This window comes from Hyperolius riggenbachi, chromosome 5, assembly GCF_040937935.1.
Source record: "Hyperolius riggenbachi isolate aHypRig1 chromosome 5, aHypRig1.pri, whole genome shotgun sequence".
Taxonomy (NCBI): domain Eukaryota; kingdom Metazoa; phylum Chordata; class Amphibia; order Anura; family Hyperoliidae; genus Hyperolius; species Hyperolius riggenbachi.
In genome coordinates, this window is record NC_090650.1 from 196,377,644 (window position 1) to 196,392,913 (window position 15,270).

General features: G+C 44.2%; 1 protein-coding gene across 1 annotated transcript in view; it reads right to left on the minus strand.

Moving 5' to 3' along the window:
• Positions 1 to 15,270, minus strand: part of COBL (cordon-bleu WH2 repeat protein) — a 609,262-nt gene that overhangs the window by 577,285 nt on the left and 16,707 nt on the right. Inside the window, exon 2 of the mRNA XM_068236528.1 lies at positions 3,630 to 3,770. Coding sequence (XP_068092629.1) covers positions 3,630 to 3,658 — 29 coding nt within the window. The 5' untranslated portion in view covers positions 3,659 to 3,770. The remainder of the gene's footprint in view (positions 1 to 3,629; positions 3,771 to 15,270) is intronic.

Below are 15,270 nucleotides of genomic sequence, written 5' to 3' on the forward strand. Positions count from 1 at the left end.
AAAATGTTCAACAAATATATAACACCTTAGTGAATTCAAAATGAGATTTTACCCATGAGGTAAATTATCAAAAGTTTGACAAAGTGTTTGATAAACGTTTAATAATGCTCCGTGAATTGAGGCCTAAATCAATTATACATAATTATTGTAAAAATGAAGCACTTTTTTTTATTACATTATTTTCACTGGAGTTCCTCTTTAAGTTTAAATGTTTGTCGATACTCACTGTATAGATTTTAACTTAGTACCACCTAAAAATATGTGCTTGCTTTATGCAAATGCAAGTCCAATTCTCTAGGGCCATGCTACACAACATCGACAGTGCAACCCTCAGACTGTTTAACTATAGAGATAAAATTCCAGTATCTCCCCAGATGATTGCTGTGAACATGCAGCTCTACACCAGGTTCTTGCCCTGTAAAGTAATACACAGCTCAAATGTCATCAAGATGAATATTTTTACAGCATGAATACATTTATTTGCGTTGTCATATGAACAATACAAAAAATAAAAAAAATTGCTTTGCTAACATGCCAGTGTCTTTAATGCCTGATACACAACATTTATTTATTGTATTTATAAAGCGCCAACATATTATGCAGCGCTGAACATTAGTTTAGGTCACAGACAATATTTAGGGTAACATACAGCAAAATGACAATACAGGAATACAAGTAAAAACCAGATCACACAGCACATTATGAGTACAAGGTACTGCATGGGAGCATGGAGTTTTCCATCAGATTGAAGGTCGAATCAATAATTTCCAGCATATCCAATCTGATTTTCCAATCACTTCTATACAAAATCAAGCAGAAAAGCATTTGGTAATCAGATCGGTCCAGGTGAAAATTATCGGTTTGACGGTCAATCTGATGGGAAATTGCATGGTGTGTACCAGGCATTTACTTCCCTCAGTGCCCCTGAACTAAGAATAACTGGATGGCTCCTTAATAATATTAATAATGAATGGGTTCTAGTGACCTCATGCACAAATGCCACCAGTGCTATCTTATCAAGAAGGAACAAAAGGTTTTCCAATAACAATCAGCCAGCAGTCTTTGCACACAATTTGCACACATGAGATTGTTACCTAATCCACCGAGAAACAGTCTTGTAAGTAGGCCTGATCACAATCCTACAAGCGTTTGCAATTTGTGATACATAAAACAATGCCATTTTCGGCAAGATTTCTGGAGCCATTTGAAGGAAAGTAATTTCATACACATTCCTCCAAATGAAATTGCTACAAAAATGCTGCAGGCTGATCGCTTAACGCCAAGCGGTAATCGCAAGTGCTAGTGATTAGTGTAGTGCAATCACCCTCATAGGGTTCCACTGTTGCAGTGCTTTGCTGATCGCAGGCAATCACCGGTGATTGCCATTCACAAGAAAATTGATTGTAGTGGGTCTCCACTCTTATAGCAATTTATTTTGTATCCTTAAAGTAAACCTGTCGGGGAACAAGTTCTATTTTACCTGCCTGGGGCTCCTTTCAGCCCCCTGAAGCCAAGTCCCTCAATGTCTTTCTGTTGTGCAGCAGAACCACATGGCCTTGACCATGCACACGTAGTAGCTTGCAACTGGTCAGTGAACTTTTCGAGGGGCTCAGCTACACAACAGCGCACAATAGGAGGACAGCAAGAGACATGTAAGTCTTTGGGGGGCTAAAGAAGCCCCAGGTAAGTAAAAAAGTGCCTTTTGCCCAGGCCTGTGGAGTCGGAGTCTAGGAGTCAGAGTAATTTTTGGTACCTGGAGTTGAAGTTGGTGGTTTCAATAAACTGAGGAGTCGGATGATTTTTGAACCAAATCCATAGCCTTTGTAAAAATTAGACTAAGGAGTCGGAGTCTAGGAGTCAGAGAAATTTTGGGTACCTGGAGTCAGAGTCGGTGGTTTCATAAACTGAGGAGTCGGAGTGGGATGATTTTTGTACCGACTCCACAGTCCTGCTTTTTGCCCCATGACAGGTACACTTTAAAGAACACAGTACGAATGGCAGCTCATGTGCAAATGATGGTCATTAACCGGCAGATTTTATTGATTGCTTTAATTAAATCTGCTTGTAATCTTGTAATGTAAAAATGCTATGTAGTAGTGGTAGCAACAGATTCTAATCAGATTTCACACTATGGTGCATCAGCTGTTATCACCAATTTGGAATGTTGCATATAGAGCCGCCTTTACAGTTCTAAAGGTGGTCATATACTTATAGATGGCCACCAGATTCGACCATCAGCTAGACTTTCTCTGATCGAAATCTGATCAAAGAGGGATCTATTATTACCACACACTGTACACTGTACATTGACTTTCAATAGATTTCAGCATAAAAATCTGTAGAGGTGCAACCCACTGCTAACCCCCAGGACTCCCCCATCTAATGCCCCCCCCCCCCCCCCCCTTAGCTGTGCAAAGAATTTGTAGCAGAGTTTACGCTCAACTGCCTGCTGCCGCACTCCTCCTGTGTCCTATGTCTTTTCTCCATCGCCGTTAGTGCGCCTGTCCCGCGTGACCAGTCAGCATGTATGTGGTCATGTAATGTACATGTTGTCGGATCATAGGGTAGCAGTAATGGAGAGAAGACACAGAGGGGAATGCCAGCAGACAGGTGGGCGTAAACTCTGCTACTCTGTACAGCCTGGGGGGGAGCACATTTTAGATGGGGAGACCAGGAAAATCAAGCAAGTATATGAGCACCTTAAAACTAATATTAGATGTTTGATTCAGAAGCTTACCAGTATTCAACTACCATAAAAGTTTAGCAATCACTTATCCCATACTGTAAGGGGGTCGGGGGAAAATGAGTTGAACTTACCCAGGGCTTCTAATGGTCCCCCGCAGACGTTCTGTGCCCGCGCAGCCACTCACTGATGCTTCAGCCCCGCCTCCGGAACACTTCTGGAATTTCAGCATTTAAAGTCTGAAAACCACTGCGCCTGCGTTGCCGTGTCCTCGCTCCCGCTGATGTCACCAGGAGTGTACTGCACAAGCCCAGTATGGTCTGTGTCTGCGCAGTACGCTCCTGCTGACATCAGTGGGATCGAGGACACGGCAACGCAAGCAAAGTGGTTTTCAGACTTTAAAGTCTGAAATTCCAGAAGTGAACCGGAGGCGGGGCCGGAGCATCGGTGAGTGGCTGCACGGGCACAGGATGTCTGCGGGGGAACATTAGAAGCCCCGGGTAAGTTCAACTCATTTTCCTCCGACGCCCCTACAGTATTCCTTTAAAGCAAACTAAGTCAAGCTTTCACATTTTGTTTTACATTCTTCTTAATCAGCTGAGGGTTTCTGTTGGTAAAGTTCCCTTTGCACCTTGTTTGGACTTAAAATACATGTTTTTCTTTACCCTTACAAAGCATCTATGTAAACAAAAACGTCATACATTTTTCAAACCAAACTAGGTATCAAAAGCTCAACCCAATTTACTAAACTTCTCAATGTAAACTGACATACTTGTTTGTTTCCACTAACCTGCAAATTATAAAAACAGATGTAGCATATAAAAGACACAGCACTAAGCATGTCTTCAGCTTTATATGGCTTCAGGAATGTAAGGGAGTCCTGGAGCATTACTAGAGGATTCACAAGCATGCAGGCTTTTGTGTTGATAACAGTCCAGGTACTTACCCAACTGGTGGCTTCTGTGATGTTTCCATGGGTACCTCTACTAAAAATGTTGCAGTAAAATCCTCAGTTAAATACGGGAAAAGAAAATCACCATAGCAAATGTTCCCTTTTTGTCACCTGATTGTACTGAGCTTGCCAGAACTGAAAAACAAAAAATAGGAGCAATAAATAAAAAATGTGTTCATATATTGTAGCTAGTGTTTTAGGCAACACCAATTAAATATTTAAAATGTTATTTTACAAAACTGAAGGCAAATCTACACTTATCTAACAAGTGTTTTTTGAAAATATAAAAAGGTGAGCATTTCCTACAATGGCTACACACATTAAAATGTGAATGTGATCCATTTTGTGAAATTATATTAATGAACAAGATTAAACTATGCATTTTAGAAGGGTCAATTAAACGTGAAGGTTTTTAAATGAAATGTAATCACATTTTTTAGGAGAGCCTAAAAACAATGAATTGAATCAATTCTTTAAAACTATCTAACTTAAGTCTGCTCACTTCTAACTAAAGTCTGCCCACTTCTGTTCTCATTGAAAGCTTCATCACATAGTAGAGATCAGAATATGAAAAACTAAAAGCACTAAAATCAGCAAGGCAGCAAATGCTACTAGGCAGATTTAAATGTACTAAAAGGTAATGACACTAAAAATATTAATCAAGGTATAAGAAAAACTTGATAAGCAAATCTGCATATCTTTGCATAAATAGCTGCTCAATTTACTTGTAAAAAATTCAAAAAGTGCTGCAGTGCCTGGCTATGACTGCAGTAGAAAGTTCACAGATGTAGTTATGAGGGCTTATTCACAATGGAACTTTAAAGTCGCAACGCAACATTACAACGCAACGCAAAAAAAGATGGCAATGCTGCGTTACTGTTGCATACAGTAGGTACAGTAAAGCATAGAGGCAGTGAAAAGTTGGCTTTCCTGTACCTGGTAATGTGTGCGTTCAGAGGTAACGCACTGCAGCAGTATGTTACCATAACGCTTCATGTTACAATGCAACACTATCGTCGCTCTGTGAACATCCCATAGGCTTATCATTGCAGTGCAGTAAGCTGCGTTATAAGACTTTATAACGCTGCTCCGCAACATCCCACTGTGAATGTAGCCTGACACAAAAGTTTTACCTTGCTTGCTGGTGGCTTCAAGGACATATTGATACAGTGAGAAAATATCCCCTAAGAGAAAACTAAGGCCAAAAAGTTAATTGAACAAGGGCCATTCACCAAGGGAATCCAAGGTGAAAGGGATACGGAGGCTGCCATATTTATTTCCTTTTTAAACAACACCCGTTGCCTGGCAGTCCTCTTGATCCTGTGTCTTGTAGCCATGACCAAATTGCAAAAACACAGTGTAATAAACTGCACACTACTAAATCTATGTTTGCAATTCCCAAAGTGGCCCAATGCCTGTAGTTTTCTTCCAGTAGGCACTAACAAATCCATGAAACAGAGGAAAAAATCAGAAATCACAGAGCAACATAGAAATACTATAGCAAAAGGTAGTAGAATCGCTACAACCACCGATACATAGCCAATGGGAGCCTGAGATCCAGGTATCTTAGAAACAGGCAACAAAAGGAGGATGTCCCGCTACACCATTGGCAGGGTAAAAAATCTCCAACATTTTATTTAACACATCAGTGAATACACAGAAAAAAGCTCACGCATATCGGAGCTCTGCATGGCTCCTTAATCATAGCTTACATACAAATACATTGCACAATGGACAGGGCTACTTATCTTAAGGCAACAGGTATACATATATAAATGTAAAATGGCTATGCCAGTATGCAAAATAGAAAATGTAAAACCGTAATAACAAAGACAAGCACCAAGTTTCAAATTTTAGCAGAAATACAAATGGCACCCATATTATGAATACATCATATAAGCATTTTTATCAAAAAGAGCATGTAATGAGGGCATATGGAGGCGAAACAGGGGAACACACAGGAAAGAAGCAGTAGAGAAAATAGTGCCAGCTAGGTTAAGAGCTAGGTTCTGGCATCATAAGTTAAGATAATATCTAATCTCGAGTTTAAACCCGCAGGAATACGTGTGCCCAACCTCCATATCCATGAGGCTTCACATTTTAATAAAAGCCTATACATATCACCCCTCTGGGTGAACATATTATCATTTCTACCCCCTGAAAGCTGAAACTACTCATGCCCCCCCCCCCCCCAGGTGTACATTCAAAAAATGCTTAGATACACTAGAGACCTGAGTAGCATAGGCCTCATTCCTGATACTCCTAGAAGGTCCATTATAGTGCTCTGAGATAAGTTGTCGCAGAGGACGAGTGGTACAACCCACATACTGAAGTTCACAAGTGACACATGTGATGAGATACACCACATTATTAGAATTACAATTGATAAACTGTTTGATCTCAATTTTTTTGTTTTTGGAGATCGATGCAATCTCACGTGTTTGGTTGTGGACACAACAGTATTTGCAGGTATTGTAACCACATTTGAAAGAACCTTTGTAGGTTAGCCATGTGGGAACCAGTCTGCCCGAGATTGAGAAGAGGCTTGGAGAGAGATGAGTCCCTAAAGTGGGAGCTAGGCGTGAGGAAAATCTACAACCCTCCCCCAAGATCTTTTGATGTTTAGGGTCTGAATGCAGAATAGGCAAGTATTTCTTCACTATACTAACAACCTTGTTGTACTCCAGACTATAAGGGGTTGTAAACGCCAACCCTCTGTTTTGCCTAGATCTGCTACCGGTGCCCATACAAAGCAAATCCCAATGGCTCTTATATAACACCTGCTGTCTAGCTTTCTTGATTAGATTGCTATTATATCCCCGTTCTCTGAGTCTCTTCTCTACCAAATCCAATTCCTGTCCCAAAATGTCGGGGTCAGAACAATTTCTGGCTACTTTAATAATTTCCCTATAAGGACTTGCCATCAGAGTATGGCCTGGATGGCAACTGGAGGCCAGTAGGAGCGAATTGCCTGAGAGCTACTTAGGGTTAAATCCAAGTAGTCAATCTCAGTGGAATTGTGGCACATAGTAAAGGATAGGTTAAGACCATTGTCATTACAGTAAGAAAGAAAATCAGATAAAGCGTCGGAAGGACCTCCCCATATCAGCAGCAGATCATCTATATACCTACCATACCAAAAAATATAATCTATAAAGGGGTTCCCCTACCCAAAGATGCAGAGCTCCAACCCCATCCCATGTACAAATTCGCTAGGGATGGGGAGAACTTGGCTCCCATCGAAGCTCCGCATCTCTGGAGATAGAAAATCCCATCAAACATAAAATAATTATGGGTCAATAGATGATCCACTGCCAACATGAGGAAGTCCTTGGTCGCAGTAGAGAAAGAGCCATATTTGTGGATATGAAAATCCAAGGCCCTGAGGACAAGACCATGGGGAATAGAGGAATAGAAAAAGGTCACGTCCATGGTGACCCATATGTGGTGGTTTCTCCACTCCAAAGATTCCAAGCTATTCAGAAGATGTGTTGTATCACGTAAAAAAACCTGGTAACCTATGGACTAGAGGCTGAAGACTGTCGACCCACTGGCCCAGAGTATAGTAATACTTTCTACAGGCTAGCGACATGTTCACCCGCAATTGAGGGTGGAGTGACAACCGTGAGGCGCACAGTAGAGCAGCTTTGAGTGGGAGGAGTAAGGTTAAAAAGGAACAATTGCGGGTGGCCAGCAGTTTATCAATGCACTACTCTCTAAACGAGGAGCTGCTTCAGTTACCTTTTCTCAAAAATGCATACAAAACTATCAAACTGAAGCTTCTTCATGTGCTTGCAAAAATACAATTTATTAGTCGCATACAAAATTTGGAATGCTAATCCCTTTAAAACACTCCTTAGAGGAGTAAGGTGGTAAACAATGCACTCAGCCTACACTCGGCTGAGATGATTCAGCCCTCTGGATCTCTCAGTGACGAATGCTAGCTAGATTCCTAGCCAAAACCATCTAGCATGTATGCGAGGCTATAGTGTGAATGAGAAGAATGCACCCTTCAGCATAACCAGTCTGCGGCATAGGAACTGTCCAGTGTCTAGGTTCCTAATTAGATATATATATATATACATACAGTATCTAATCAGCAATTGCAATACAGTGTGGACCCAGTGCTGTGCACATATATTACAACTGGCACCTACTGCACTTGCGGCAGGGAAAGAATAGGTGAGTGGGCTGGAGTGCATGTATGGCACTGCTCAGACTATTTTTAAAGAATCGGGGAATTTATGATTCTGTTTCATTCTGCGATTCATTGGATGGAGCCGGTTTCTGGTACCAGCAGTCTCTGGTCCTTAACCACTTCCCGACCGCCGTATAGACAATTGGCAGCCGGGAAGTGGACCCCGCAAGGACCGGCGTATTGACAAATGGCGGCGGTCCTTGTAGGGGCATGGGCGGAGTGATCGCGTCATCCGTGACGCGATCCTCCGCCGGGGATCGGAAGCCCGGCATTTAGTCTCCGCTCGCCGGCCACTTAGCAGCGCCGGCGAGCGGAGGAATCCGTAAATGTAGCCAATCAGGGAGTATAAGGCACTTTGTTAGGTAAACAAAGTGCCTTATACATGCTTCCTCCTCGCCTCGTGGTCTCATTGTTCCAGAGACCACCAGCAAAGAGGAAGCATTTTGTAAGTGACACTCCACACTGCTGATTTTTGTGCCTAGCCCCCCTGATCTCCCACCCCAGCCTTCAGACCCCCCCCCCTGATCACCCCAGCAGACCCCTGCCAGCAGTCTTGCACCCCTATAACCCCCCCCCCCACCTGCCACTAACTATTGACGCTGTCCCTTAGTTTAGGTCCCTAACTGCCTCCTAGGCACCCCTGATCCCCCTCCCCTACCTTTAGATCACCCCCAGACCCCATCCCAGACTACCCCCCTGTATACTGTATACATCTGTATACAGCTACCTTACCCCCTGATCCCCCTCTGATCACCTGTCTATTACCTGTCCATCACCCCTCAGCACCCCCACCTATCAGAGCAGACCCTAACTGCCCCGCGGGGGCAACCGATCACCTGCCCAGACCCTCGATTGCCCTCATACCCCCCTTCTGATTACATCCCCTGCTCTATGTTTACATCTGTCCTCCCCAGCAATCACTAACTGATCTGCGATCAGTAACCCCCTGTGTCTGCCTCTCATCAGATCAGGACTCAGTCTGCCCCGTGCGGGCTCCTGATCAACCCCCCACCCCCTCAAATCGCCCTCAGACCCCCCCCCCCCCTAATCACCGTCCGAGTGCATTGTATTTGACTGTGCTGTGATTGTATTAGATTGTGCTGCGATTGTATTCGATTGTGCTGCGATTGTATTTGATTGTCCCGTGATCTGCTTCGATTGTCCCGTGATTGTTTGAATGCCTCTGAGACCCCACTTCCCAACAACACCCACCCCACCACCACCCCCACCCCCCATCACCTTCCGAGTGCATCAGATTTGATTGTGCGGTGATTGGATTCGATTGTGCTGTAATTGTATTTGATTGTCCCGTGATCGGCTTCGATTGTCCCGTGATTGGTTGATTGCCTCTGAGACCCCACTTCCCGCCACACCCAACCCCACCCTCCCCCCCACCACCTTCCGAGTGCATCAGATTTGCTTGTGCTGTGATTGGATTCGATTGTGCTGTAATTGTATTTGATTGTCCCGTGATCGGCTTCGATTGTCCCGTGATTGTTTGATTGCCTCTGAGACCCCACTTCCCGCCACACCCAACCCCACCCTCCCCCCCCACCACACCCAACCCCACCATCCCCCCCACCACACCCAACCCCACCATCCCCCCCACCACACCCAACCCCACCCTCCCCCCCACCACCTCCAACCACCACCTTCCGAGTGCATCAGATTTGCTTGTGCTGTAGTTGTATTTGATTGTCCCGTGATTGTTTGATTGCCTCTGAGACCTCACTTCCCACCAACCCCAATACCTCTCAAATACTCCCTTTTGCTAGGTAGGTGCTCTTTTTTTCTGGGTAGTCTCGGAGGAAAACCCCATAAATTTAGCAATCCACAATGGCAAGAAGGGGGATTTCCGATGAGGAGGTATACAGGTACATGGACCAGTCGGATGAGATCTTTTGGGAAGACTTACCCGACGAATCATCCGGGTCCGAATTTGAACCTGTGGAAAGCAGTGGTTCCCTGACCGAAAGTGATGACGAGGCTTTGGTCCCGGCTAGAGCCAGGCGTACCAGACCCCATGTCGTTAGACCGCAGGTGGCGCAGGATCCGCCTCAAGGGCAGCAGGGTGGTGCTAGCGCTGATGATAGTTTTCTTGGTGAGGCAGGCACCAGCAGCGCAGCATCTCCTGGACTTGGTACCAGTACTTCTGTAGACCCTGGTGAAGTGGTGAGCGCCAGCATGGAAGTTGAAACTGGTACGGTGGCAAGTGCAGTAGTACCCCCGTCGCAGCCACCAAGAAGAAGACGGGCTCGTAGTACCCATAGACGTAGTGCCCCCTTTCACCGCCCAGTCTGGAGTCCAGGTGGCGACAGCTCATCTAGGAACGGCCCTAGACTTTTTGCAGCTGTTCATCACCCAGGTTCTCTTGGACTTAATTGTGGTTGAGACCAACCGTAAAGCCACACAATTCATCACCGAGCACCCGGAGAGCAGCTATGCCCAGCCTTTCCGGTGGAAACCAGTCCAAGTTTCCGACATTAAAATCTTTTTAGCCCTTATCCTTCACTTGGGACTAATGAAACAGAATGTATTGCGGTCGTATTGGTCTACGAACCCAGTACATCATGTTCTCTTGTACCCTGCTGCCATGTCCAAGACATGATTTAAGTCCATCCTGCGCTTCCTGCACTTCAACGACGACGAAACCTGTCATGAAAAGGGCCACCCTGCTTATGACCGGCTCCACAAAATTCGGCCCCTCATAGACCACCTGTCATCAACATTTGCAGATGCTTATATCCCTGAACAGAACATCTGCGTAGACGAGTCCCTCTTACGCTTTACCGGGCGCCTTGGCATCAAACAGTACATCCCAAGCAAGCGCGCCCGGTATGGGGTGAAACTGTATAAGCTCTGTGAAAGGGCCACAGGCTATACATGTCGTTTTAGGGTCTATGGAGCCAGTCGGATGCCGTGACTACCTGGGGAGCAGTGGAAAGGTTGTGTGGGACTTGGTGTCACCCTTGTTCCAGAAGGGGTACCATCTTTTTGTGGACAATTATTACACAAGTGTGGCCCTCTTTCAGCACTTAAAGTTAGAAGGAATCCGATGCTGTGGCACTGCGCGGCCTAGTCGCCAGGGCTTCCCCCAACGGCTCGTTACCACCAGACTTGAACGGGGGCAGAGGGCCGCCTTGCGTACTGACGACCTGCTCGCGGTGAAATGGAGGGACAAGAGGGACGTTTACTTTCTGTCCACCATTCACACAGACACGACAGTCCAAATTCAACGGGCAACTGCGGTCATTGAAAAGCCCCTTGTCGTCCACGAATATAATGTCAACATGGGAGGGGTGGACTTCAATGACCAGAGGTTAGCGCCCTATTTAATTTCCCGGAAAACAAGACGCTGGTATAAGAAAGTGTCTTTTTATCTGATTCAATTGGCAGTTTACAACAGCTTTGTTCTCTACAGTAAGGCTGGGAGAACTGGATCTTTCCTTCAATTTCAGGAACAGATCATTCTGGACGTCCTGTATCCAGGAGGTGCCAGCCCCCCCCCCCCCCCCCCCCAGATGCAACTAGCCGGCTGCATGGAAGGCATTATGCCTATCAGATTCCGTGTGCCCCAGGTCAACGCATCCGAAGAAAACGTTGTCGGGTCTGCAGCAGTGCTAGAAGAAGGAATGACACCAGTTTTTATTGTCCCAAATGTCCTGACCAGCCTGGCCTATGCATAGGGGAGTGCTTTGAGAGGTACACTATTATAACCTAGGGAACTCCAGACACAGGAGTAGGCACACACTCAGTGGTCTTTCGCACGTTGTCCCAGGGGGAGGAGAGGTAAGCTTGAAAACCAAACAGGTAAGCATAAAAGTCGGAAGGAGGATCGGTTTCCATGCTTTATATTGCTGATCTGTCCTGGGTTGGCGATATAAGACGGCATGTTTGAATTTCCCTTGAGTGTGGACACCCCTGGTTTATATGTGATTTACTTTGGGCCTATGATGATGCTTTAATGCCACACAGAGTCAGCTCTATTGGCAGGCATATTGCTCTATCCTACAGGCATAATGCTGTATACTAAAGTTCTGAGGCCCAGTCACATAAGTTGGTGGCTCACCCTGAGTGCAGGGTGGCACGGGTTGTCTCTCTCCTGAGGTTATCACTGCCATTGATGTGGAGGAAGATCTGCCATTGATGTGGAGCAAGGTATGTTTGCCGTTCATTTTTCCTTTCAGCCCAGAGTGCATTACCCGTATACCCAATATAAGGAGTATAGCAGAAACTCCTAATACTGGCCATACATGTAATGATTGCAGAGACCCTAAAATGCCAGGACAGACTTCACAAATGACCCCGTTTTGGAAAGAGGACACCCTAAAGTATTATGTGAGGTGCACGGTGAGTTCATAAAAGATTTTAGTTTTTGTCACAAGTTAGCAGAATTTTTTTTTTTTTTTTTTTTTTTTAACAAAGTGTCATTTTCCGTTTACTTGTGACAAAAAATAAAATTTTCAATGACCTCACCATTACCCTCATGGAATACCTTGTTCTGTATTCTTTTCAAAATGGGGTCATTTGTGGGGTTTGTTAACTGTCCTGGCAAGTGGGCGGGGTGCTAAATTTTGAGCACCCCTGTAAAACCTAAAGGTACTCATTGGACTCTGGGCCCTTTAGCGCAGTTAGGGTGCAAAGAAGTGCCACACATGTGGTATTGCCGTACTCGGGAGAAGTAGTACAATGTGTTTTGGGGTGTATTTTTACACATACCCATGCTGGGTGGGAGAAATACCTCTGTAAATGACAATCTTTTGATTTTTTTTACACACAATTGTCCATTTACAGAGTTATTTCTCCCAACCAGCATGGGTATGTGTAAAAATACACCCCAAAACACATTGTACTACTTCTCCCGAGTACGGCGATACCACATGTGTGGCACTTTTTTGCACCTTAACTGCGCTAAGGGGCCCAAAGTCCAATGAGTACCTTTAGGATTTCACAGGTCATTTTGAGAAATTTGGTTTCAAGTCTACTCCTCACGGTTTAGGGCCCCTAAAATGCCAGGACAGTATAGGAACCCCACAAATGACCCCATTTTAGAAAGAAGACACCCCAAGGTATTCCGCTAGTAGTACGGTGAGTTCATAGAAGATTTTATTTTTTGTCACAAGTTAGCGGAAATTGATTTTTATTGCTTTTTTTCACAAAGTGTCATTTTCCGCTAACTTGTGACAAAAAATAAAATCTTCTATGAACTCACCATACTCCTAACGGAATACCTTGGGGTGTCTTCTTTCTAAAATGGGGTCATTTGTGGGGTTCCTATACTGCCCTGGCATTTTAGGGGCCCTAAACCGTGAGGAGTAGTCTTGAAACCAAATGTCGCAAAATGACCTGTGAAATTCTAAAGGTACTCATTGGACTTTGGGCCCCTTAGCGCAGTTAGGGTGCAAAAAAGTGCCACACATGTGGTATTGCCATACTCAGGAGAAGTAGTATAATGTGTTTTGGGGTGTATTTTTACACATACCCATGCTGAGTGGGAGAAAGATCTCTGTAAATGGACAATTGTGTGTAAAAAAAATTAAAAAATTGGCATTTACAGAGATATTTCTCCCACCCAGCATGGGTAAGTGTAAAAATACACCCCAAAACACATTATACTACTTCTACTGAGTACGGCAATACCACATGTGTGGCACTTTTTTGCAGCCTAACTGCGCTAAGGGGTCCAAAGTCCAATGAGCACATTTAGGCTTTACAGGGGTGCTTACAATTTAGCACCCCCCAAAATGTCAGGACAGTAAACACACCCCACAAATGACCCCATTTCATTTGGGGGGTATTTTTTTTACTATCCTGAAATTCTAGCCCCTCATGAAAGATGACAGGGGGTCAAAAAAGTCATAGATGCTTGAAAATGGGAAAATACCATAGTTTGTAAACGCTATAACTTTTACCCAAACCAATAAATATAGGCTGAATGGGTTTTTTTTAATCAAAAACATGTTTGTCCACATTTTTCGCGCTGCATGTATACAGAAAATTTACTTTATTTGAAAAATGTCAGCACAGAAAGTTAAAAAAAATCATTTTTTTTCCAAAATTCATGTCTTTTTTGATAAATATAATAAAAAGTAAAAATCGCAGCAGCAATCAAATAGCACCAAAAGAAAGCTTTATTAGTGACAAGAAAAGGAGCCAAAATTCATTTAGGTGGTAGGTTGTATGAGCGAGCAATAAACCGTGAAAGCTGCAGTGGTCTGAATGGAAAAAAAGTGCCAGGTCCTTAAGGGGGTTACAGCCCACGGTCCTCAAGTGGTTAAAGGAGCACCTGTTACTGAAGGGGTTAAGGTGGCCACATACAAGCATAGATGCAAGCATGTGGCAAACAGCTCAATCTCTCTCTGATCTAAATCTAATCAGAGAGGGATCGACCCCCTTGATATACGGCACACAGTCTTTCAATAGGTTTCACCATGAAATCTATTGAAAATTTGTTGGACTGCGCCCTCCCCGCTGATCAACCTAAATTTACCATCCGAATTATTATTTTTATTTTTTTTTTAATTCTTTTTATTGAAAATTTCAAGGTGAAACAAAAGTTAACAAAACATTTACAAAAACAGCCCTGACCTCCAACACATGCAGGTGAGGAGACAGGTTGCCATCCGAATTATGAGCTTGTTGCATCACAGATAACTGGCAGATTTGGGGTAAATACAACACAGATACAATTCACCATTTCAACTCTCCTGTACAGCCCCCATATCTATGCTGCCGAGTAGCAAACAACAAAGTTCACTATTCAAGTTTGCTACATTTTCTGACGTAGTTAGTAAAGCTGTTTTTATCGCCTGTCCATGTTTCGTAACAGCATTGTTAACACCTCAAAGCTAATGATGAGGAGCTTTCAGCTGTGCACTCCGAAATTCATAAATTCAGGAACAATCTGCACACGGTACACACATTCTCCAGAATGGTTGAGTCTCGAGACACCAGCTAGCGTAACACCGCCCACGTTCAGTATTCACTTTACTTTCATTGAAAATTACAACAAACATATGTCAGTGCTCATGACACTTTCTACAAGTTAGTTAGTAAAACATTTTACATTTGTTGCAGTGCCTGAACATGAACTTACAATCCCTGCGATGTACAAAGCTAAGCTGAAGGGTTTGCCTTTTCATCAGCAATGGAGATTTATAACAAGTGGAAAAGGACACATATACATAATATACCTATGCGATCCTGAGCAGGTGCAGTAGTGGCTTTCCAATCGGGGTCAGGCGGAAAATGCCGATACTGATCGGGTCCTCTCTACTGCTCAGGCGTGAGTCATCTGCGCAGTAGAGCGGGCCCCCTATTTTCTGCCTCCTTATATTATTGTCCAGCAGTGGCAGTGGCTCTCACAGCAGCAGTTTGGTGGACAGTCAATGTACAAGCACTGCCAACCCTCCACGGACTCGATTCGCTAACCGGCGC